At 29.1% G+C, this 19,341-nt stretch overlaps 1 protein-coding gene across 34 annotated transcripts in view; it reads right to left on the reverse strand.

The window, feature by feature from the left end:
* LOC107455746 (zonadhesin) overlaps window positions 1-19,341 on the reverse strand; it is a 346,128-nt gene that overhangs the window by 271,394 nt on the left and 55,393 nt on the right. For 32 of the 34 annotated variants that reach the window (XM_071181146.1, XM_071181200.1, XM_071181239.1 and 29 more), the window contains 6 exons: window positions 15,306-15,665; window positions 13,014-13,199; window positions 10,474-10,653; window positions 9,630-9,686; window positions 8,509-8,571; window positions 6,166-6,228 (listed from right to left, as the gene is read on the reverse strand). In XM_071181146.1, the coding sequence (XP_071037247.1) occupies window positions 6,166-6,228; window positions 8,509-8,571; window positions 9,630-9,686; window positions 10,474-10,653; window positions 13,014-13,199; window positions 15,306-15,665 (909 nt within the window). The remainder of the gene's footprint in view (window positions 1-6,165; window positions 6,229-8,508; window positions 8,572-9,629; window positions 9,687-10,473; window positions 10,654-13,013; window positions 13,200-15,305; window positions 15,666-19,341) is intronic. The other 2 variants (XM_071181211.1, XM_071181164.1) reach the window with 1 other exon arrangement.

Genomic DNA, 19,341 nt, shown 5'->3' on the forward strand with positions numbered 1-19,341 from the left:
ATAATGACGTTATAAACGTATTGATTTCATGTGTGCAAAGTAAATCTTGACTTATGGCTATTTTACGTCTGAAAGTACCATCCAAACAACTGAGGACTTGGTTTTTATGTACAGTCCTCAAAATAAAAGCAAACTAACCTGAATAACTTTTGATCTAATGATCTGATCTTCACGTTCTAATACTCAATATTAATGGTTCAAATGGGTGATTTCAAATATGCTAATTATTTAAGTGCAGACGAAGTTTCGAAATCAGATATAAAAACGTACTTTCTCTGCATAAACATACCTTTTTTTTCTAGATCGATTCAGTTTTCTGACCCCCAAAATGTAAGGGGAAGCCGCAATCTGGAAATTATAGTCTTAATAGTCTGATCAGTAGAGCGGACTAAACTTTTGACCTCTTAATTAATTTTTGTTACTTTAACTTTTTGTGTATAACACCATATCTCGAGAACTTTGTAAGCGAAGTTAAAAAAATTTGCACACAATTATAAAATTCGATTATCTAAAGATAATTCAAGCAAAAAATAAATGTTAGTAAATATTTTTTATTTATTGTTTTATTTAATGATGTTCAAAAAAAATTTCAATTGTAATGTATACAATTTTTTGCATAATTTTAAAGAATATATTTTTACATGGTAAAATATGAAATTTGAGCAAAATCAGTTGAAAAGTTACCGAGAAATTGAATTTCAAAAAAGTCAGATATTTAAAAATCAATTGCCCAGGAACTATTTTACCTATTTCGCTCAAATTCTGTGTTTTACTATTTAAAATAATTTTCTTTGATATGAAGAAAAAAATTATACCTTATAATTCAAAATTTTTTGCATAATTTTAAAATATAAATCTTTACATAGCAAAATACGAAATTTGAGCAAAATCAGTTGAAATTTAAAATTATTTTCTTTGACATGAAGAAAAAAAAATATACCTTATAATTAAGAATTTTTTCGACCATTATTAAATATATTAATAAAAAATGATAAATTTTTCCATGGAATTATGCTTGGATAAACAAATTTTATAAATGAGTACAATTTTTTTTCAATTCACTTGCAAAGTTCTCGAGACGTAACGAAGTGCGTAGAAAGTAAAATTAACATTAAGGGGTCCAAATTTTGGAGTGCTCTCCTGTTCAAACTATTTGGACCATTTTTCCCAGATTGCGACTACCATCTACATTTTGGGGGTCAGAAATCTGAATCCGTCGTACAAAAGGAATGTTTATTCAGAGAAAGTATGTTTTCGTGTTTGATTTCGTAACTTAAAATATCGTCTGCACACATTAATTACCATATTTAAAGTCACTACTGCCATATCGGTTAGAGGGATAATTGATGTTCTGAATCTACCCTGTGTCAAGCCTCAGTCACTTCATTTCTTATATTTTAGGGCTTTTATTGATACTTTTGTATTTATCATGACATTTACGTTGTGTATCAGTGAATTTATAACAATGTGCAAGTAGTTTTATCGATATGCAAAGTGAAAAAAAATTTCCCTTCTCCCATCAAAAAATTGTAAGTGATTTTTTTTTGTTCCTTAACAATCCAGCACACAAAAAAATTATTATTATTCAATTTTAAAAAGTGTGGAGTGAAGGGTTAAGGACAAAGAAATGAATTAAAAGTAGCATATATAACAAAAATATCGTCGCCAATAGCCCATTGTGCAGCTCTAGTGCGACGTAAATTAACAACAACAACAACGACAAAAATATTTGTACTAAAAACCCTCAATATGCTTATTAATTATCATAAATTGAAAATATTAATTTAACTATAGTTTAAAACATTCATCTTCGTTCTTATAAACTATCAAATATTTCTTTATGAAAAGTCATTTTAGACATTCAATTGGGTATAATATGAAAAAAGCACAACTACTTCCACTTACTAGGAATAACATTTACCTTTTAGTTTAATTAATAAACTGAGTTTTAAATATGCTTACTAAATTCATAAACTTCGGTAAAACAACAATATAAATTATTTCCAAAGGAACTAGACTAATACAATTCCAACCTGGCGAGTAGCGACTTATAACAAGACACTTCGTTTGATGCTTTTACTTGTTGCTAGAAATCAGGTTCGCAGAAAATGCTGTTTACTAGTTAAATTTAGTAGGAATAACCATAACCATAACCATAACACGATCTGTGACGTAGGCTATAGTATACCCAATTACAATATTCCACGTAGCTCTATATTTGATATTTTTAGAATTTTGTTCGTGATTTTTATGAGAAAGAAGTTTAAGTATGTTTTTTGTGGAAAAAAGATATTAGTTTCTAGTTTAATTTTTTCTAAATGTAAGCTACATGCTTACCTATATACATTCAGCCAATAACAATCCACAGTAAATTTTATTTTAAAGAGTGTTCTTCTGGAAAAAGTTTTAAATAAAATTAATAGATTTGAAATTTTGTAATTATTTTTAATTCCAAACATATATTACAAGGGTAAGTGCTATAATAAAAAAAGTATTATTTTGCTAATTTAGAAAATTACTAACTTCTGATTCTAAGAAATTAATAAATCTTATTTTTGAAGCATGTATAAAATGGGTACACAACTGTCGGAACCCATTAAACCGTTGAACTAAAAATGTGTTCCGTTACTGGAACAAGCAAAGGATAGCATAAATAATTTTTCAATTTCTGAAAACTAGTAATTTTTTACACGTACATCTATTTACAAATATAATGTTTAGTACACTAGAGAAGTTGAATGTACTAAAATATTTATATTGTACTAGTGCTGTAAAGGAGAAGTACTGATTCGTGATCACAGCGGATTGCTATGCTTCACAGCGGTTCTATACATATCTTTATATAAGGTTCTATACATAAAATAAGTACCCTATTTTTTGCGATATTTATGAACGTATTTTTATTCCTTATAACTAGTAGGCTCGGTCCTATAATAATACGTTACTCGTGGAATCAGCAATATAGACGATGCTTAGGAGGGCGATAAAGTTGGCATTCTGTAGTTGTAGATTTGGCGAGATTAGGTGGGTTAATGCTTTTCTTTTTTAATTTTCATGGCACGTTTGTGTATTTACCATTTTCAGGTTACGATTTTCAATATTTTTGTCAACACCTATTCTTTTCGACAATCGTTGGCAATAGTTTAGCGAAAACACATTTCGGGTTTGGCGGCATTTTTCAAAATTGAACTAAGCTTGCAAAGCAGAGATACCAACTTAGTCTGGATAGCTAATAAGTATTTTTGAGTGGTAATCTTTCAGTGTATGATTCTTGGTTCAGTAAATCCGCTTTTTTAATTTTTTTACTTACTACTACTTTCTAAATAATTCAAATTCTTATGTGATATGCCAGTTTGTTACAGTTACGCCGTGTTCGGCATTTTAAACAGTTAGCAAGATTAACCGAAAATTTGCAAATTTTTGTTTGGCTCTCTACTATTTTTTAAAATATTTTGCTGAATCTGGAGCATTCAGCATCTCTGGTAACGTTAGGATGTTACCTTGTCTGCAATTGTAATGATATCTTTCTCTTCTTTATGGTGGTTGTGAGATCTGTTACCTTGCATGAATTTAATTATCTGATTTTAACTAGGCGGAATTAGGAGTGCTCATCAATTTTAACTGATTTTTTTTGCCCTCATAGTTTTTTTTTGTCAAAGTGTTGGCACCTTTGATCTGCAATCCTAGATATTGACGACATAGATCGGATTCACAAGATTAAATATTCCCCTATAATGTATAGTAGTATATTTTATAGATTTTTTTATTACCGTATCAGCAGATTATTCGTTTCTGACGTACTTTTATTTTTATTAAGGACATTCCTGCATCAGATCTTAATAACACTAACTGCAATTGTCAAAGTACAGTTGCCCAGTTGTTGTACTTGCAAAATATTAAAGAATCGTAATGGCTTATCCAGATTTGCTTACAAATTTAACACTCAAGTTTGCCTATTTCTCTGTAATTTTTTTAATATTTTTTTTAGTGTGCCACATACCGGTTTATTCAAACTTGTCAGATGTTTTAACGTAAGATTTAATACAGATTTTTGCGTGGTTCCCAATTGACAGAAAAATACCTTCGTATTATTTTGATATTTATAACAATTTTCAAATCACGCCATGCTCCACACAGCACACCGCTTTGAGTCCTAGAGTAATATCTTTTTTTTTTTAAGGATTAAATGTAAGTTTCTCTACTTTTTGGTTCGTCAGGCTCAATTAAGTTCAATTTTTTTCCCTTTATTTATTTATTTTTTTTGCTGGGTGGGGGGCAGAAAGTACATTTAGTTTTACGTTAAAAATACAAATAAATAAAAAAGATAAGAAATATTTTTTTTTAATTTACTTGCTCCCATCTTACAGAAAAGTGCTTAAACTTCAACAGAAAAATAATTCGTAAAATAATTCCGTAGAAATTTCGAAGAATTCTGCAGAAATCTCTGTAAAAATTCCGATTAAACAATTCATAACGAGTTCTTAAACATTAAACAATTTGATGATTTCTGAAAAACCCAATATTTTTTTTATCAAAATAAAAATGATTCCAACTCTTACTAAAAGTTAACTGTATTGTGATTTTGTTACGTAAGCAATCATGACACGAATATAGATTGTTTTACTGCACTCTTTGTTATCACTATTTAATTGTCGCTAAAGAAGGGGCTTGAAGGCTAATACGTTAAGTAGCGACGACTTTGTTGAGATGAAGGGTGTTAACTTGTTAGGTTAAGAAACTAAAATCGCAATCAGATTTTATTTTTTATTTTGTTAACTGAAAGACAAAACAACTCTTTAAAAAATTGGAGAATATTCTTAATTGCTAAAAATAGATACCCTAACGATATTAATGATACGAATATACATAGATGAATTTTTGAGCACAGCTTTAAAAAACTGTGACAAGGTAAGGGAAAATTAAATTTGTATTGCTCCAACACTAGTTTTATGTTATCAAAAATAAATTATTACGTCCTCATCTTCAAACCCTTTCAATCAAAAAGCAAAAGGTGCTAATTTTATTTTCAAATACGCTAAATCTCTTTACATTTTATCTATACCAACATCAGTATATTAAATATTTAATAATATATATATATTTTTTTTCATCAGATGCCTAAATCAGGAAAAAAGGATTCTACAGGCAGTGGAGTTTTCATATCTTCTAAAGGAGTCGAAGACTACATGAAAGAACATATAAAAGACCGGGACTTTACGAAAGAGGCAGCTATCAGTGTTGCGGCTGTTCTTGACTATGTTGCTGCTGAAGTGATTGAACGAGCTATAGGGTGTGCCAGAAATAGAGAAGGAATTAAGAGCACACCGCCAACCATAACTGCTGTGGATATCACAAAAGCGATGGAGGGAGAAGATCTGAAGGAATTATTTAAAAAGTGAAGACAGATTTTACCAGCAGCTGATTAAAATAATTGGGTTAAACTTAAATACTTAGACGCTTAATTTGTTTAATGTAGGGACAAACTTATTTTTGATTAAACAAATACTTGAAATTGTACTTTTCTGTTTCTTTACCCTAATTAAGAATTCAAATCACTTGGGAATAAGAAAAATATTAAATTATAAGGAAGAAGTTTCATACAAATATAGATCTACCTGCCGCCTTTGGCGACCAGCTTGGTCACCTTTCAAATCTATCTTGTACAACTTTTAAACTTTAATCGTAACCAAGCCGAATTCTAAGCACAACTGTATTTAAATATTCTAATTTTTTAACCCCTCCATCAATCCTAACACCTTAATTAGTTTTTAACTATATATTAAAAAAATTTTTTTTTACCATGTAGCTGTTGTCCGCGCCTTTTTTTAAAACTATTTTCGATTTTTATTTTAACTATTTTCAATCGATGTTTGCTATGCTGTGAAACTTCTCCATTGAATGAATTTCAATAATGATTTTAAATCTGCTTCATATTACTTGCTGTACTGCTCCATATTACTTGCTTTATTACTTGCTGTACTACTTCTTAACCCAATTTTTCTTCTAATATGGTCACAAGATGATGTAATAACTCTAAAATTTGCAGTTGATGTATTTTAAATGTTGCGAACTGTAGAAAAATTATTTTAGCACATATTCAAATTCCTATTTTTTTTTCTGAATTTTTTTTCTTCTGAAAAACATAAATATAAATAAGTTATATACCACTTTGAGTAGACGAGGACTGCGATGATCTGCTACCAACAAAATTCTGATCACTGTATCCGGCTGTAACAAAATTATATGTACGTAAATAATTTTACAAAAAAAAATGAAGATTTAAAAAATATTACTATGCTAAGAAATGAAAAGTTCAAGAGATTATTAAAGTCTTTTACCCCTAAGTCACATTATTTTCATAATATTTTGTGTGTTTACATTAAATGTCGTACAATAAGCGGACAAATTGCTAAGAATTTCCTAACTAAGATAGCGGATGCACCAAAAATGACTGATGATTTGAGAAACCAATTGAAGAAAAATGGGAGGAGACGGAAATAATGGGTAATTTGCTGCGTTCTGCTTAGAGGTTTAAGTTATTTATTCTCAACAAGTTTCAATATTAATTACGAGATTTGTTAGCAGATGGTAGTATGAACGTTTAAAAAATGTAAAATTATGTTTTCAAAATAACTGCCATTTTTAAAAATAAACAAATAAAGTATAAAATTTACGAGCATTTGAGTAGAAATGAACTAACAAGCAGAAAAAAACACTGTTTTATAATTTGGTAATAAGCTCTTTTGGTTGAAAAAGTTAAAGCCGGGCTCTAGACAAGGCTTTATTTCAATGTGAATAAAATCTGTTTTTTTTTAAATTTTTTTTAAATTTTTTTTTTTTAGCTGAAGGCCGCATACTATACATTTTTATCACTGTTCATTTTCCTTGATAGGTTTTTCATTAAATGAATTTTTTAGAGACACTCGGTATGATTATTACTTATACGAGCTAATTTAAGGCACGGTTTGAATTTATTCTTTAAAACATTCAAAAATGTTTTAAAGAATAAATTCAAACCTTCAAAAAGATAAGAGAAAAAAAATTTTGATTTTTGTATTTTTTTATTTTGTTTTAACGTAGATAAAACAGATTAAAAGTAACAGAGAAAGTTTAAATTTTTGTTGCCGATTAGTTCGAATGACTTGACTTCAAAGAATAAATAAAATAAAAATTTCAATAACTTCGTTTTAAAAAATTTGGAACAAAAAGGAGAATTTTTTTTTTATCCGACAGAAAATGAAAAACGTGGGGTGGATCATTATTAAAAGACGTGGCAGACTTTTGATAGTGATAGAAATTATCACGAAAGTAATTAATTCCCCGATTTTAATCTAACAAAAACAGTAGTACACTGCTGGAATTTTCGTTCTAAAATTATGGTAAAATAACCGGCAGTAGTCCGTTTATTCAATTAAACGTAAAATTTACAGTAAAGAATATTTTTTACCCTTATATTTTTGAAACAATTTACAACTAGCCTGGTTAAAAAACGATGAATACAAAACTACATTGTATTTTTTAACCATTTACAACTAGCATGGTTTCAAAACCTGAGGAAAAAAAAGAATTAACCGGACATTATGCTGCTATCTTTGAGTAAATATAAGAGTATCGTGTTCTAATAGTTGATTTGAACAAATTCAAAAGTGCAGGACACTGGGAACTCTTCATGTATTGAAGGGAATGGAGGAAACATTAGGGTGTCAAAGCTGGAACCCGAACCCCTAATTCTGCCGGTCATAAGTTTGACAAATTAGCCCTTTCGGCTATATTTCTTTCCCAGCTGCAAGGAACTAAGTGACTTCATTTGGTGAAGTCTGGTTGGTGCAACGAAATTCGGGTTGTTGGTAGTTTAACTGATGTTAATGTTTTAGATAATTTTAAAATGGTAACAATTTGTTTGGTATTATTGTCACATTAGAATCTGCTTGCAGCAGTAAAAAAATTATTGAAAATTGAAAATAATATTGTAATTACATACGGATTTCTATATTATTTAAGTGTTCTAATTTGTCTTAAATGGCTCGGAATTCTCATTTATGATGGTAATTTAGATTTGGCTATAAAATGGCTTTAGAATCTACTGGTATTGGTCAAGAAACGATTTAAACGTGCATTGTCATAAGGCATGGAGCTACAGTTAAAACTTAAGTAAAGTCATAAAGAGGTCGAAATTTTGATTGCAAGATTTCATCGTGCATTTAATTAAAAGTAGATGATCTTGATGAAGTCCCACCTCTAGAATATGATTACAAGTTTCAGCTATATGGATAAATTAACTCACATTAATAAGTTTGGATAAAAATGCTACAATGCAGTAATACGATTAAATTATTTGTATTGTGATTTACATTAAAAAGTTTCTAAAATAATACGCATAAATCTAAAATACTTTGTATTCAAAAGTTTGAACATTTGAGAACAATATATGAAATATTTTCATAATTTCAAAACATAAAATGTTTGAATATTTATATTATTAAATTTGCATTAAAAATAAAAACTCACTAGTTTGAGAAGAAGATGATCTAGATGTAGTTCTGTCACTAGAGCTTTCATCATAATTTTCAGCTAAAAAAAAATTTAAAGCAATTTACTGCAAGAAGTTTAAATTTTGGCGTCTGTTTAATAGTTCGTAACTAAACAATAAATTTTTTTAAAAATGAATATTTAATTTTTGAGGAAAAAATATTTATACAAAGTTTTGCCATAAAATTCTAATCCTAAGTTTCAGATAACTCTTATAATAAATACAAATTGACATCGAGGAAATTTTGTTGTTATTCTATTACAATATAAACATTAAAATAATTTTGATAAAAGTACGATTATTTTACATTAAAATTAGCGAATAAAAAATAATTGAGTTTTGTTAGACAAAGTTATTGCACTTTGTGTAACAAAGCAATGGCGCTAAAGTAATGGTACTTTATTCTATGTGACTCCCTATGTTATATAAAAAACACTTCTCATAATTTTCGTGACAATTATTAATTTGTTTCAGTTTCAGATGAATCTGAAATTTTCTTTTTGTTTATTCATGCTTAATATTATTGTATTAGCGTATGCTTAGTTCGAGAATCTACCCAAACTCTGTAGAAACTTATAAAGTTGTGTGCATTTCGTATTCAAAAATAACTATTTATTTTGCGAAAAATAAATTTTGTTTTAATTTTTGTTATACAATACTACTTATCATATGCTTATTTTAATAATAAGATTATAGTTAACGGCTTAATTTTTCTCTTTTTTACATATTTTCGTCTACTAATAATCATTATCACATTAAGTATTTTATTAATTAATGCTTTCAAACTAAATAAATGGAATGCAGTTTAATGGATATTAAACACCTTTATACAGCAGGAAAATTTAATTTTGTTTTATAATTTGAGGTAGTTTAAAAAAGTGCATTTAAAATACTGCAGAATGCTGAACTTTTAATCAATTTCACTAAGGTTTCGTTAAAAGTAATTTTTAAAATTTAATTAAAATGTTATTTAAAATATAAGAACTGCTGACTGATAAAAAAATTTTTATACCTAAAGTGAAAATACATATACATAAATTTTTTCTATATAAGTAATTGCATTTTTTAATTAAAAGAAACACCTAAATAGTCTACATACTGGTTTGAGATGAAGAAGATGTTTCAGAACCTGAGGTATCAGAACCATGATGACCAGCTGAAAAAAAGAAGAAAAACTATAGACTTCTTGTTTATTAAAATACGACAAATCTGCGAAAGGAAACAATGCTAATTCAATATTACAATGCACAACGTTTTAAAATTTCTAACCTAATTGTAACTGAAAGTTTCATTAATACTAAATTAATTTTCAATAAACATTATAAGCATATTCACAATTTCTAGAAATAATAAAAAGTGATATTTTATTAAAAACATTCATACTATATCTTACTAATTTTTCATTCAAAATTAACCTTTTGAAAGCAAATTTATCGAAAATGTAGTCTTTAGTTTCAAATTGAAAATTTCAGCAAATACTGAAAAAACTTTTATGTTCATCGTAATGATGGACTTAAAATAATGAATTTAAAACATTACGCTTAGCAGCAGTTTCTACTAAGTTTACCTTAAGTGTCACTTGCAAATCATTTTGATTTTTTGCCGACATTATCGTTAAAGATTAGAATTTAGTAATTGTATAAAATACCACTGTAGCTTAGTTACTAATGACAAAAAATGTTTATGTAACTGTTAATGTTACCTAATTCTCAAATTTTTTGTTAAGTCCAGAGATTTTTAGAGGAATAACAAAACAGCAGTAAAAAGTTATTATTTCTATTATTATTTTTTTTGGAAACCGAATCAAACAATTTTGTTTGAAGTATTTGAAGGAACATTGTTAAATTTAGTTTTTATTTTTCACCTCCATTGCATTCAGCTTCCAATCTTAAAAATCTTATTTAAAAATGTCATTAAATTAGTAAATAATTTCTTTTAATTACTTTTTTTGCAGTGTTCTGGACGTACACACCGTCCATCTTCTCTTTTTACAAGTCCTTGTTTGCAGAAACATCCTGGTGGACCACAACCACAACGAATTCCAGGATTAAACCAGCTTTTACAGTTATTTTTGCAGCTGGGAGTGCACTCATAATATTGCATGGTTTTATCTTTACAAAAACCTGATAAATATACAACATACATTAATAATTTTTAATATGCCCAATAAAAAATATTGATTGCATTTTACTTAAATGCTATTTTAAATTATAAAGTAATTTACAATATCTTGGATTTATACTATGCAAAATTTTCATAACATGTATCCCATAGCCATCTTCTAAAGGCTCTTCGGTCTAGTTAAATAATTGTTTTTAGCCTATAATATTCTATTTTCACAACTGTTGTAGGCCGGGATAGCCTGGTCGGTAGGGCGCTGGGCCCATGTCCGAGAGTTCGAACCCTGCCGGCCGAAGACTCCCCGTGTAGTAAAGTGACTGATGCACGTTAAATCTGTCGAGTCGCTAAAGTCCTCCATGTTCCCATAACAAATCAATACCTCTGGGGGTTCTGGATTGGAGATTGATCGTTCTCTGATTCAGGTCAAAATTACGATCTGTGGACGAATGAATGGATGTATGAATGGGTCCGCCCTATAAACGGGTGTGACGTATGGTGTGGCAGAAGTCGAATTCTAGGCCATAGATGACTCCACTGAAAAACAAGTAGCGCACAGTCTGCATTAAATTTGCTCGTTTTCACTAAGCAGGCTTGCCCGTGTGGCAGGTGGCATTAGAACCAACCAACCAACAACTGTTGTGAATTCTTAGCAACTGTTCATGAACGCTAGATAGAAAATTTTCCCATCTCTATCTAGCACCTACCATAATGTTCATGTAAATTTCGTTAAATGTCGAAATAAAAAAAAGTATATGGTAAATGTATATTACGATTATGGCATCTGTTATGTAATTTTTTAATATTTGAAAAATTACTTAAACACTGCATCGTATGAATCATAAAAATGTGGGAAAATTGAGAATTATTTATTCATTTTAATAATCTTCATTCCAGTCGAAAAATTCTTCACAAAATCGGCAATTACTTAAAAGTTTTTTCTAACTTTTTAAATATTTTAAAATGTTGTAAGTCTTAAAGCCAATAATTTTTTCAGCAAGATTGTATATATAATTTAGAATGGAAAATTTGCTACTAATTTAAGCCATTAAAACAGTGAAATGTTAGTTTTTTAGCCTACCTGCTTAAATAAAACATCCTTAAGAAGTATGCTAGTATTAACGAAGGAGAGGTAAAAAAAGAGGTTGATTCAATTATTTTGAGTCATACGCCACATAACAAAGGACTTTGTAACATTATGAGTATGCGAATATTACCCAGCATCGTCTATAATTTCCTAATAATTTTGAAATTCATAATGAAGTTATTACTTCCATATAATCAGTTAGGAGTAATGTGAGAAATTAGAAACTTCCGAGCAACGGGAAAGAACGAAAAGACAAATTAATATTGAGTTTTAAAAGCACTTGAATAAGCATAATAACAAGGAAACGTGAAATTGTCAAGTTTTTTTGCCTAACATATGAACAAAAAGCCACATTAAAATTATGCAAATTATTTTAATTTCGATGCACGAAGCTTCTTTCAAATACAATTCAGATTGAAGGCGTTGCAACACTCGCCGGATATGGCTAGTTAAGTTAATAAAACTAATACACCATGAAAAGATAAGAAAAAATAAAGCGCAAATAAACGGATGATCATTTTAGTAGAATAACGAAGCACACAATAAATAATTCTGGATCAAATTACGGTAAAAGTTACTGGCACACTGAGTGTATCATCCATAATATCCGATTTTACTGTAAAATTTTATACCGTCAATTTAACAGTAATATTTATTTAATTACGGTGATTTAGTGATTTTAAAGTAAACATTACTGTAAGAATTATAGTTCATAAATTTTTTCTCCATAGAATTCCACGGTAAAATGGATTCTGAGGTAAAAATTATTCTGAGTGCGTGTACTTTTTACTGTAAGTTAATACGGATATTTTTTAATTTCTTCGGTATCGAAGCACATAATTAAAGAGAAAAACTCAGAGTGTAGACGAAATAACACATAATTTTCAATTAAGATGAAAAGGGATTATACGATAAGAGTAGAGAAATAAGAACAAAATATGGAAGATATGAAAGTGGGTATGGTGGAAGGGGAGATATTGTAAGAACCCCTGATAATATGTATCAATTAAATTAAAATAAATTTTCAAACATTAGGAGAAAATGGGTCATTTAATGGATCATTGGCGAAATTATCAAAATTTTAAAAATTTGAAATGTTTCCAGAAATACAGGGATGGTTAATTGCTTTATTTTGCTTGGATACTTGATGCCGTAGCTGAGATGCTTGATGTAAGTTGCGTTATTTTTGTAAACATTTATCAATTTTTGTCCGGTTTTTAATAATTTTAAAATAATTTTTTACATTAGAAGGGCAAAAAGGAACTATAGTTATAATACCAGAGTTAGGGCATTCCTTTGGTTTCACACAAACATTTTCGTTATTCAAGACAAGACCAGGCTTGCAAAAGCAACCAGGTTTGCAAATTTTCGGGCACGCCACAGTTTTACCGAAGTTGTCACATGTGTTGGTACAATCAGGAATACAATCGTAGTATTGTTGATCTGGGTTCTTGCATTCTCTAACTAGAAAGAAATATTGTCTGTTACTTTTAAATAATCTAGTCTAATGATGATGTTTAAATAATTTAGTCTGATGATAATGATATCTAATTGAAATGAAACATTAACCCATTGACGTCCAAGTTGCAATCTTTCATAATAGTTTACATACTAATTGTAAATGTCATGAAATCAGCAAGAAAATTGCAAGAGATTTCTAACAGAAAACCATTTATTTTATTTGTGTAAATTTAAAAAAAACTTTTAAAAAATTCTGAGTCATTATTAAAATTTATAATTAAGCGGAACCCCATTAGAATAAAAGTTGTTTTATAAACATAATTTCTAAAATGTTTGCTAAATGCAAGTTTTTTTTAAATTAATGAAGAAAAAGAAAACTACTGCATTATCAATTAAATTCTTGATACAAACTATCTTTGATTAAACACCAAGGAAATGAACATTTTAAAACTAATGCATGGAGAAAAACTTTATGATACATTTTTTAGAATCATCGCTAAAATGAGAAAAAACTTTGTAAAGTAATGTGGGTTATAAAATATGAAAATAAGGATTCTCTTTTAAACATGGTTTGTGACGCATTCTGAAAAATATGTAGCAATCACAATCACATCGAAGAAAATGATGTGCCTTTTTAGCGTTATTAGTTGAAATATAACTCACATTTCTGATTGAGAAAATTAGTTGTCATGTGTTCGATTCCAAATCCGATCAAGGATATTATATGCATGAGGTGTACTGTGTGGCAAATACGAGATAAGCTTCTGATTCCAGAATTGTTGATCACAGATTGACCTATTTATGTATTTTTGTGAAGACCTTGTTTCGGTTTGACGATCTCATTGAACTAAAAATTAGTTTTCGCTTGCAAGTTGGTTTTAACTAATATCCACCACCTCAGCTATCTTACGAAAAGAGCCAGCCTTAACCCTCTAAACGTGGTGGCTCAGGTGATAGAACGTTCACTTCCAACGAGATGACTCACCTTCGAATCTAAGCAGTGGATGGTTGATACGAATTCTACTCCCGATTCGCACTGACCACAGTGTTGACTTATAATATCCTCAGTGGTAGAACCGTTGCCTCCTAGTTGTTCTCCTCTTATTCTCGAACAAACCATGGGAGGTTTTCGTACTTTTCCTTTCCATATAGCGCAAATGTGGGTTAGTTCCATCGAAGGCAAGTTTGTTCCAATACTTGATCCAGGAGTTCCCTTGTCTTTGCTATAAATTCAAAATCGGGTTGGCAGTCCACCGCCGTTTATAAAGAAAAACTAAATAAATAAATAAAGCCTTTACCTTCAACAGAAATCTCATACCGTGTTTGCCTGACAATACAACATGCCGTGTCTGAAATTTATCTTCTCAGTGTCTGCGTGCAAGGAGAAGGAATATTTCAGACATAGAGCATATCTCCTCGGCAAGAATGAAACAATTTACAGGTCCCGCCCCGGTTATTAAAGAACAGAAATTTGATAAAGAGCTTACATATTTTACCATGGATGGTAGTTATTCATTATTACATAGCTATTGTGCAGCATATTCATTAAATGTAACTTTTCTTTCTGATATTTTATGAACTAAGTCCAATATTTAAAGCAATTGCATACCAAACAGGTTTGAATTTAATTCGACGTCTTATTAAAATAAGTGGGGATATTTTCTGTGAAAAAATATCATTGCAAATTGTGTCATCAGATTACTAGCCTCATGTAAGATATGATTTTTGCAAGATAATATATTCTATATTTCTTTGGAGTCTTTACTCTCTTTTCAACTTTGTTAAATTCATTTATAAATAGAGATTTAATTTATATGTGACTTTTGGGCAACCTATAAAATATCTGAATCTTTTAAACATTACGTTTTGAAAAAAAAACTTTAACATAAAGGTTTTGACGAAACTAAACATAAACATTTTGAAACTTAACCAAACTATTTCTTTTTAACTTTAAATAACGAACATGTATTTATGAAGCTTTATTCTTTTCAATATATGAAAGATATTCAATCCATATCAATAATTCAAGTAATTATTAATGTGCAAGAAAAGCAATTCTTTCGCAAAAGAAATAAAATAAATCAAAACAAAAAACGTTGCAAAGCTTACCCGGTCTTGGGCAGAACTCAGGTTTAACGCACTTATTTTCGTCGTTTAAAACTAGGCCAGGCTTACAAAAACATCCAGGTTTGCAAATTTCTGGACACAAAATATCTGTTCTTCCATAAGAGTTGCATGTATTTCCGCAGTCTGGAATACAGTCATAATATTGTTCATTTATATCGCAGGTAGATTGTCCACTTTGTCCGCAAAATTCTCTCTTCACACAATGTCCATCCTCCCTGAGAACTAAATCTTTACGACAGAAACATCCTGGACGACAGACAGCTGCACAGGCATCAGGAGGATTGCATACATTTGTACAGGATGGCATACATTCATAATATGTCTCTCTCAATCCACAGTTTGCTGCGAAAATAATGATCTTCATTTAGAAGTAAGTTTTAAATATTACTATTAAAAGAAGTGTTTTAGTTTCAAAACTAAGTTTTTTTCCTCACTGTAATAAAATAACTGCACATTTTACAAAGGAAGAATATTTTTTTAACAGAAAATAACAGATTTTTTTAATAATACAGATTTTACACAGAATACAGAGTTTTACAGATTTAATACAGAAAATTACAGATTTTTTTTTACTGTTATCAGCGAAATGTAAAAAATTCCCGTTTTTTAAAAAACATTCTCTGTATTTTCACGTCTCTCATCGACCAAAATGCTATCATAGTTATTGATAGAATTTCTTTTATTAAATAACAGAATTTTATTTTAAAATAATAAGAAAGATTTTTTTGTAAAAATAGCGAAGTTTGCTTGATAACAGAATTTATCTGCTTAAAAATACGGTGTCCGTTTTTAAATAATAGCATTTTTCTGTGAAAAAGGCGGTTTGATACTGGCACACCAGCTTGTAGTTTTTTCCATAAATTTCAAAGATTTTTTTTACAATTTAAATATTTCTGTAGAAATGTAAGCAGGTTTTTTTTTAAAATCCTTATCAAAAATAAAATAAATGCACGTATTTTAAGGGTTGTAAGTGTTAAAGATAAAATAAATAAGTTTCAAAATCGGAATAATTATTAATAAAATCTACTGCTGCAAAAATGGGATACAAACTATTTATTATTGGGAACCCCTCTTAGTTCTATCTGCCTACAGGTTAGTTTTATCTGCCTACAGGTTAGTTTTATCTACTATCTGCCTCTTAGTTTTATCTGCCTACAGGATTAAAAGCATCAATAAGTAGATTTGATGCTTTTAATCCTGTTAGGCTATGATTTACCTGGATAATAAGTTGCTCTGATTTTAATGACTTTAAGTATTTTTTTTTTTTACTTCAGTAATAATGTCTGACAATTTAGTCACCTTGGATTCAGTGTAATTTAAACACCAACGCAAGTATTATTTATATAATTTATTTTCAAGTTCAGTATAATTTAAACAAATGAAAGCATTTAGTTAAGGATAAATGTTTTTAATGTTATTGGAAAGAATTATTTTTAAGATAGATTTTATTATTATAATGCTCTGAGTTTTATATATATAAAAAATATTTCGAGCAAAGCTGATGGTGTTTTAGCAAGAAAAAAAGAAAAATTTCCTTCTTTTAGGGTTACGTTATGTTTTTTTAATGAAAAATAATACGTAATTATAAAAAAAATATCTAAACACTAATTACAAAATTAACAAAACAAACTATTTCATGAATATTTCGGCACTTATAGTTTATTATTTGTAAGGTTTTCGAAATAAAGAAAAATTCATTTTCATTAATTAGATAATAAATTTAAAATTCATTAGTTTGTTTCTCTTCGTTTATAAGTTTTAATTGGTTAGTTTCTGTTTTGCCCTTTTCAATAATAAAGAAAACAAAAATATTAGCCAATTTTAAATCAAGCATCTCAAATAATTGAAAGTTAGTCTAGAAAATATAAAGAAAATCTCACTGTTTTAAAAAACTTGGAGAAAAGCCGAAAATGTATAGTGCTTAGTTATTCGTTATATGAGAGTGAAAGTAACCACTTTCTTTAAGAAAACTATTTATGCACTTACTGAATTAATTTTTTTTTTTTACATTTCCCTAACAGCAATTGAATTTCAGTAGCATAACGTTTTCAACCAAAAAGGAAAAACAAGAAATCGAATTTTCGAATTATAATTTTACTTAATCGTATTGTAAATACGATTAGAACTTAGAACGAAATATTCAAACACAGATAGGTTGCAACTTTTAAACAAATAAAAGGATTAACGTCTTAAATGAGTAACTATTATCCTCATAAATAATTATGAATTATTGTAAATTATTAAAAATGCACCGAAGAGCCATTACATTATGACCACCCTGCTAATAACATGTAGGACCACTTTTAGCCCTCAAAACTGCTAGCACCCGCAGTGGCATTGATTCCACAAGGTGCTGATAGGTAGTCTGAGGTATCTGGTACCAAGCGCTCACCAACTAGTCCTGCAATTCCCTCACATTGCGAGGGGGTAGCGTGGCAGCACGAATTCGGTTTTCCAAGTAGGACCACAAATGCTCTATTGGATTAAGGTCAGGTGAATTTGGGGGCCAAGACATGACTTGAAAGCCACTGGAATGTTCCTCGAACCAATCCATGACGATTTAACCCTTATGACATTGTGCATTATCCTGTTGGTAAACACCATCCCCCGCAGGAAAAATTGTTGCCATGAATGGGTGAACCTGGTCTGAAACTATATTCAAGTAGTTTACAGACGTCAGGGATTGCTCTATGAGGATTATGGGTCCTAATGTGCCCCATAAAAACATTGTTCCTGGGCGAGAAACCATGAAAACCTGGGCGAGCCCATTGTTATAGATGGAGGGTCATAATGTAATGGCTCTTCGGTGTATTTAAAAGATAAAGGTTTTGAAATTCATGAAAGCAAGAAGCAGCACAATTAACGGATTAACTGCTATAAAATGAGCGAGACTGCAATGATCTTAACAGCAAATATATAAAATTTTAAAATATCAGAATTAATATGTTTCAAAATAGTACACATTATGAAGAAATTATCTAATCTCTTTTTACAAGCAATAGCATTCAAATGCATAAAATAGACAATTTTGTTTTTATACTTTTCGTGTAGCTCAATGTCATTTCCATTTTTTTATTATCACGTTATACGTATAACTTCATTTCGTAATGTGTTGGTTGAATATTTTTTGAATATTTTTTAATGTTTTTTAATCATATTTCTTACTTTTCTTGTAGCATTATTGGTTTTTTCTGTAGAAATAAAACTTTCGACGTTACTGTGAGGCAAACGAATAATATCATTTGACTGTTTTCTTTTTTAATGTATCATTACCTGATAAAGTTCTTAAAGTAGTAAGTATTTTATGGGGAAAAAAATGGAAGTAGTAAACACAAAAGCATCTTAAATATGAAAATTGAGTTCAAAATTGAAATTCTGTTCCAAATTAATTCTTAGAAAATATATCAGGCATTCTCGCAACATATTGAAAATTAACTTTATTAAAATATTAATAAAATGCATTCGTATGGAATATTATGAATTTTTTGAATGAAATTTTAGAAAAAGTATTATATCACAAATGAAAGTTCGAAGGTAAAACGAGAAATAAAACCCTGTACTTCTACTTTTTCTTTTTTCAAAAGAGAAATACATATAAAAAACTAGTTTGTATAAATATGGAACTTCTTCACTTACTTGAATACTCTTTAAATAAGTATTTACCTTCGTGCATAGGTTAAGGAAACGTATGGTAACTTGTTACATAAAGGAACTAACCAAGCACTATAAATTAACATTTTCAGTGATTCTCAGTAGTTACCACAAAGAGACTTTTCCTTCATAAAATTTTAACTAAGAAATTCTTATGAACTACTTAACTTTTATGCAAAACCTTAATCTAAATAAAAAGTTTTAGGGGTATAAATAGTTATAAATAAGGAAAATCTTAATTTTAGAACTTCCTAGAGACTAAAATAAAGTTTCAAAATATGTATTGGGTAATTGTTTTAATTTGAAGCATTTAATATTTTTTAGCTCTAAAAGAATAGCTTGAACTTTTCTGTGAAAAAAAAAAAAA

This window comes from Parasteatoda tepidariorum, chromosome 1, assembly GCF_043381705.1.
Source record: "Parasteatoda tepidariorum isolate YZ-2023 chromosome 1, CAS_Ptep_4.0, whole genome shotgun sequence".
In the NCBI taxonomy this organism is placed as follows: Eukaryota; Metazoa; Arthropoda; class Arachnida; order Araneae; family Theridiidae; genus Parasteatoda; species Parasteatoda tepidariorum.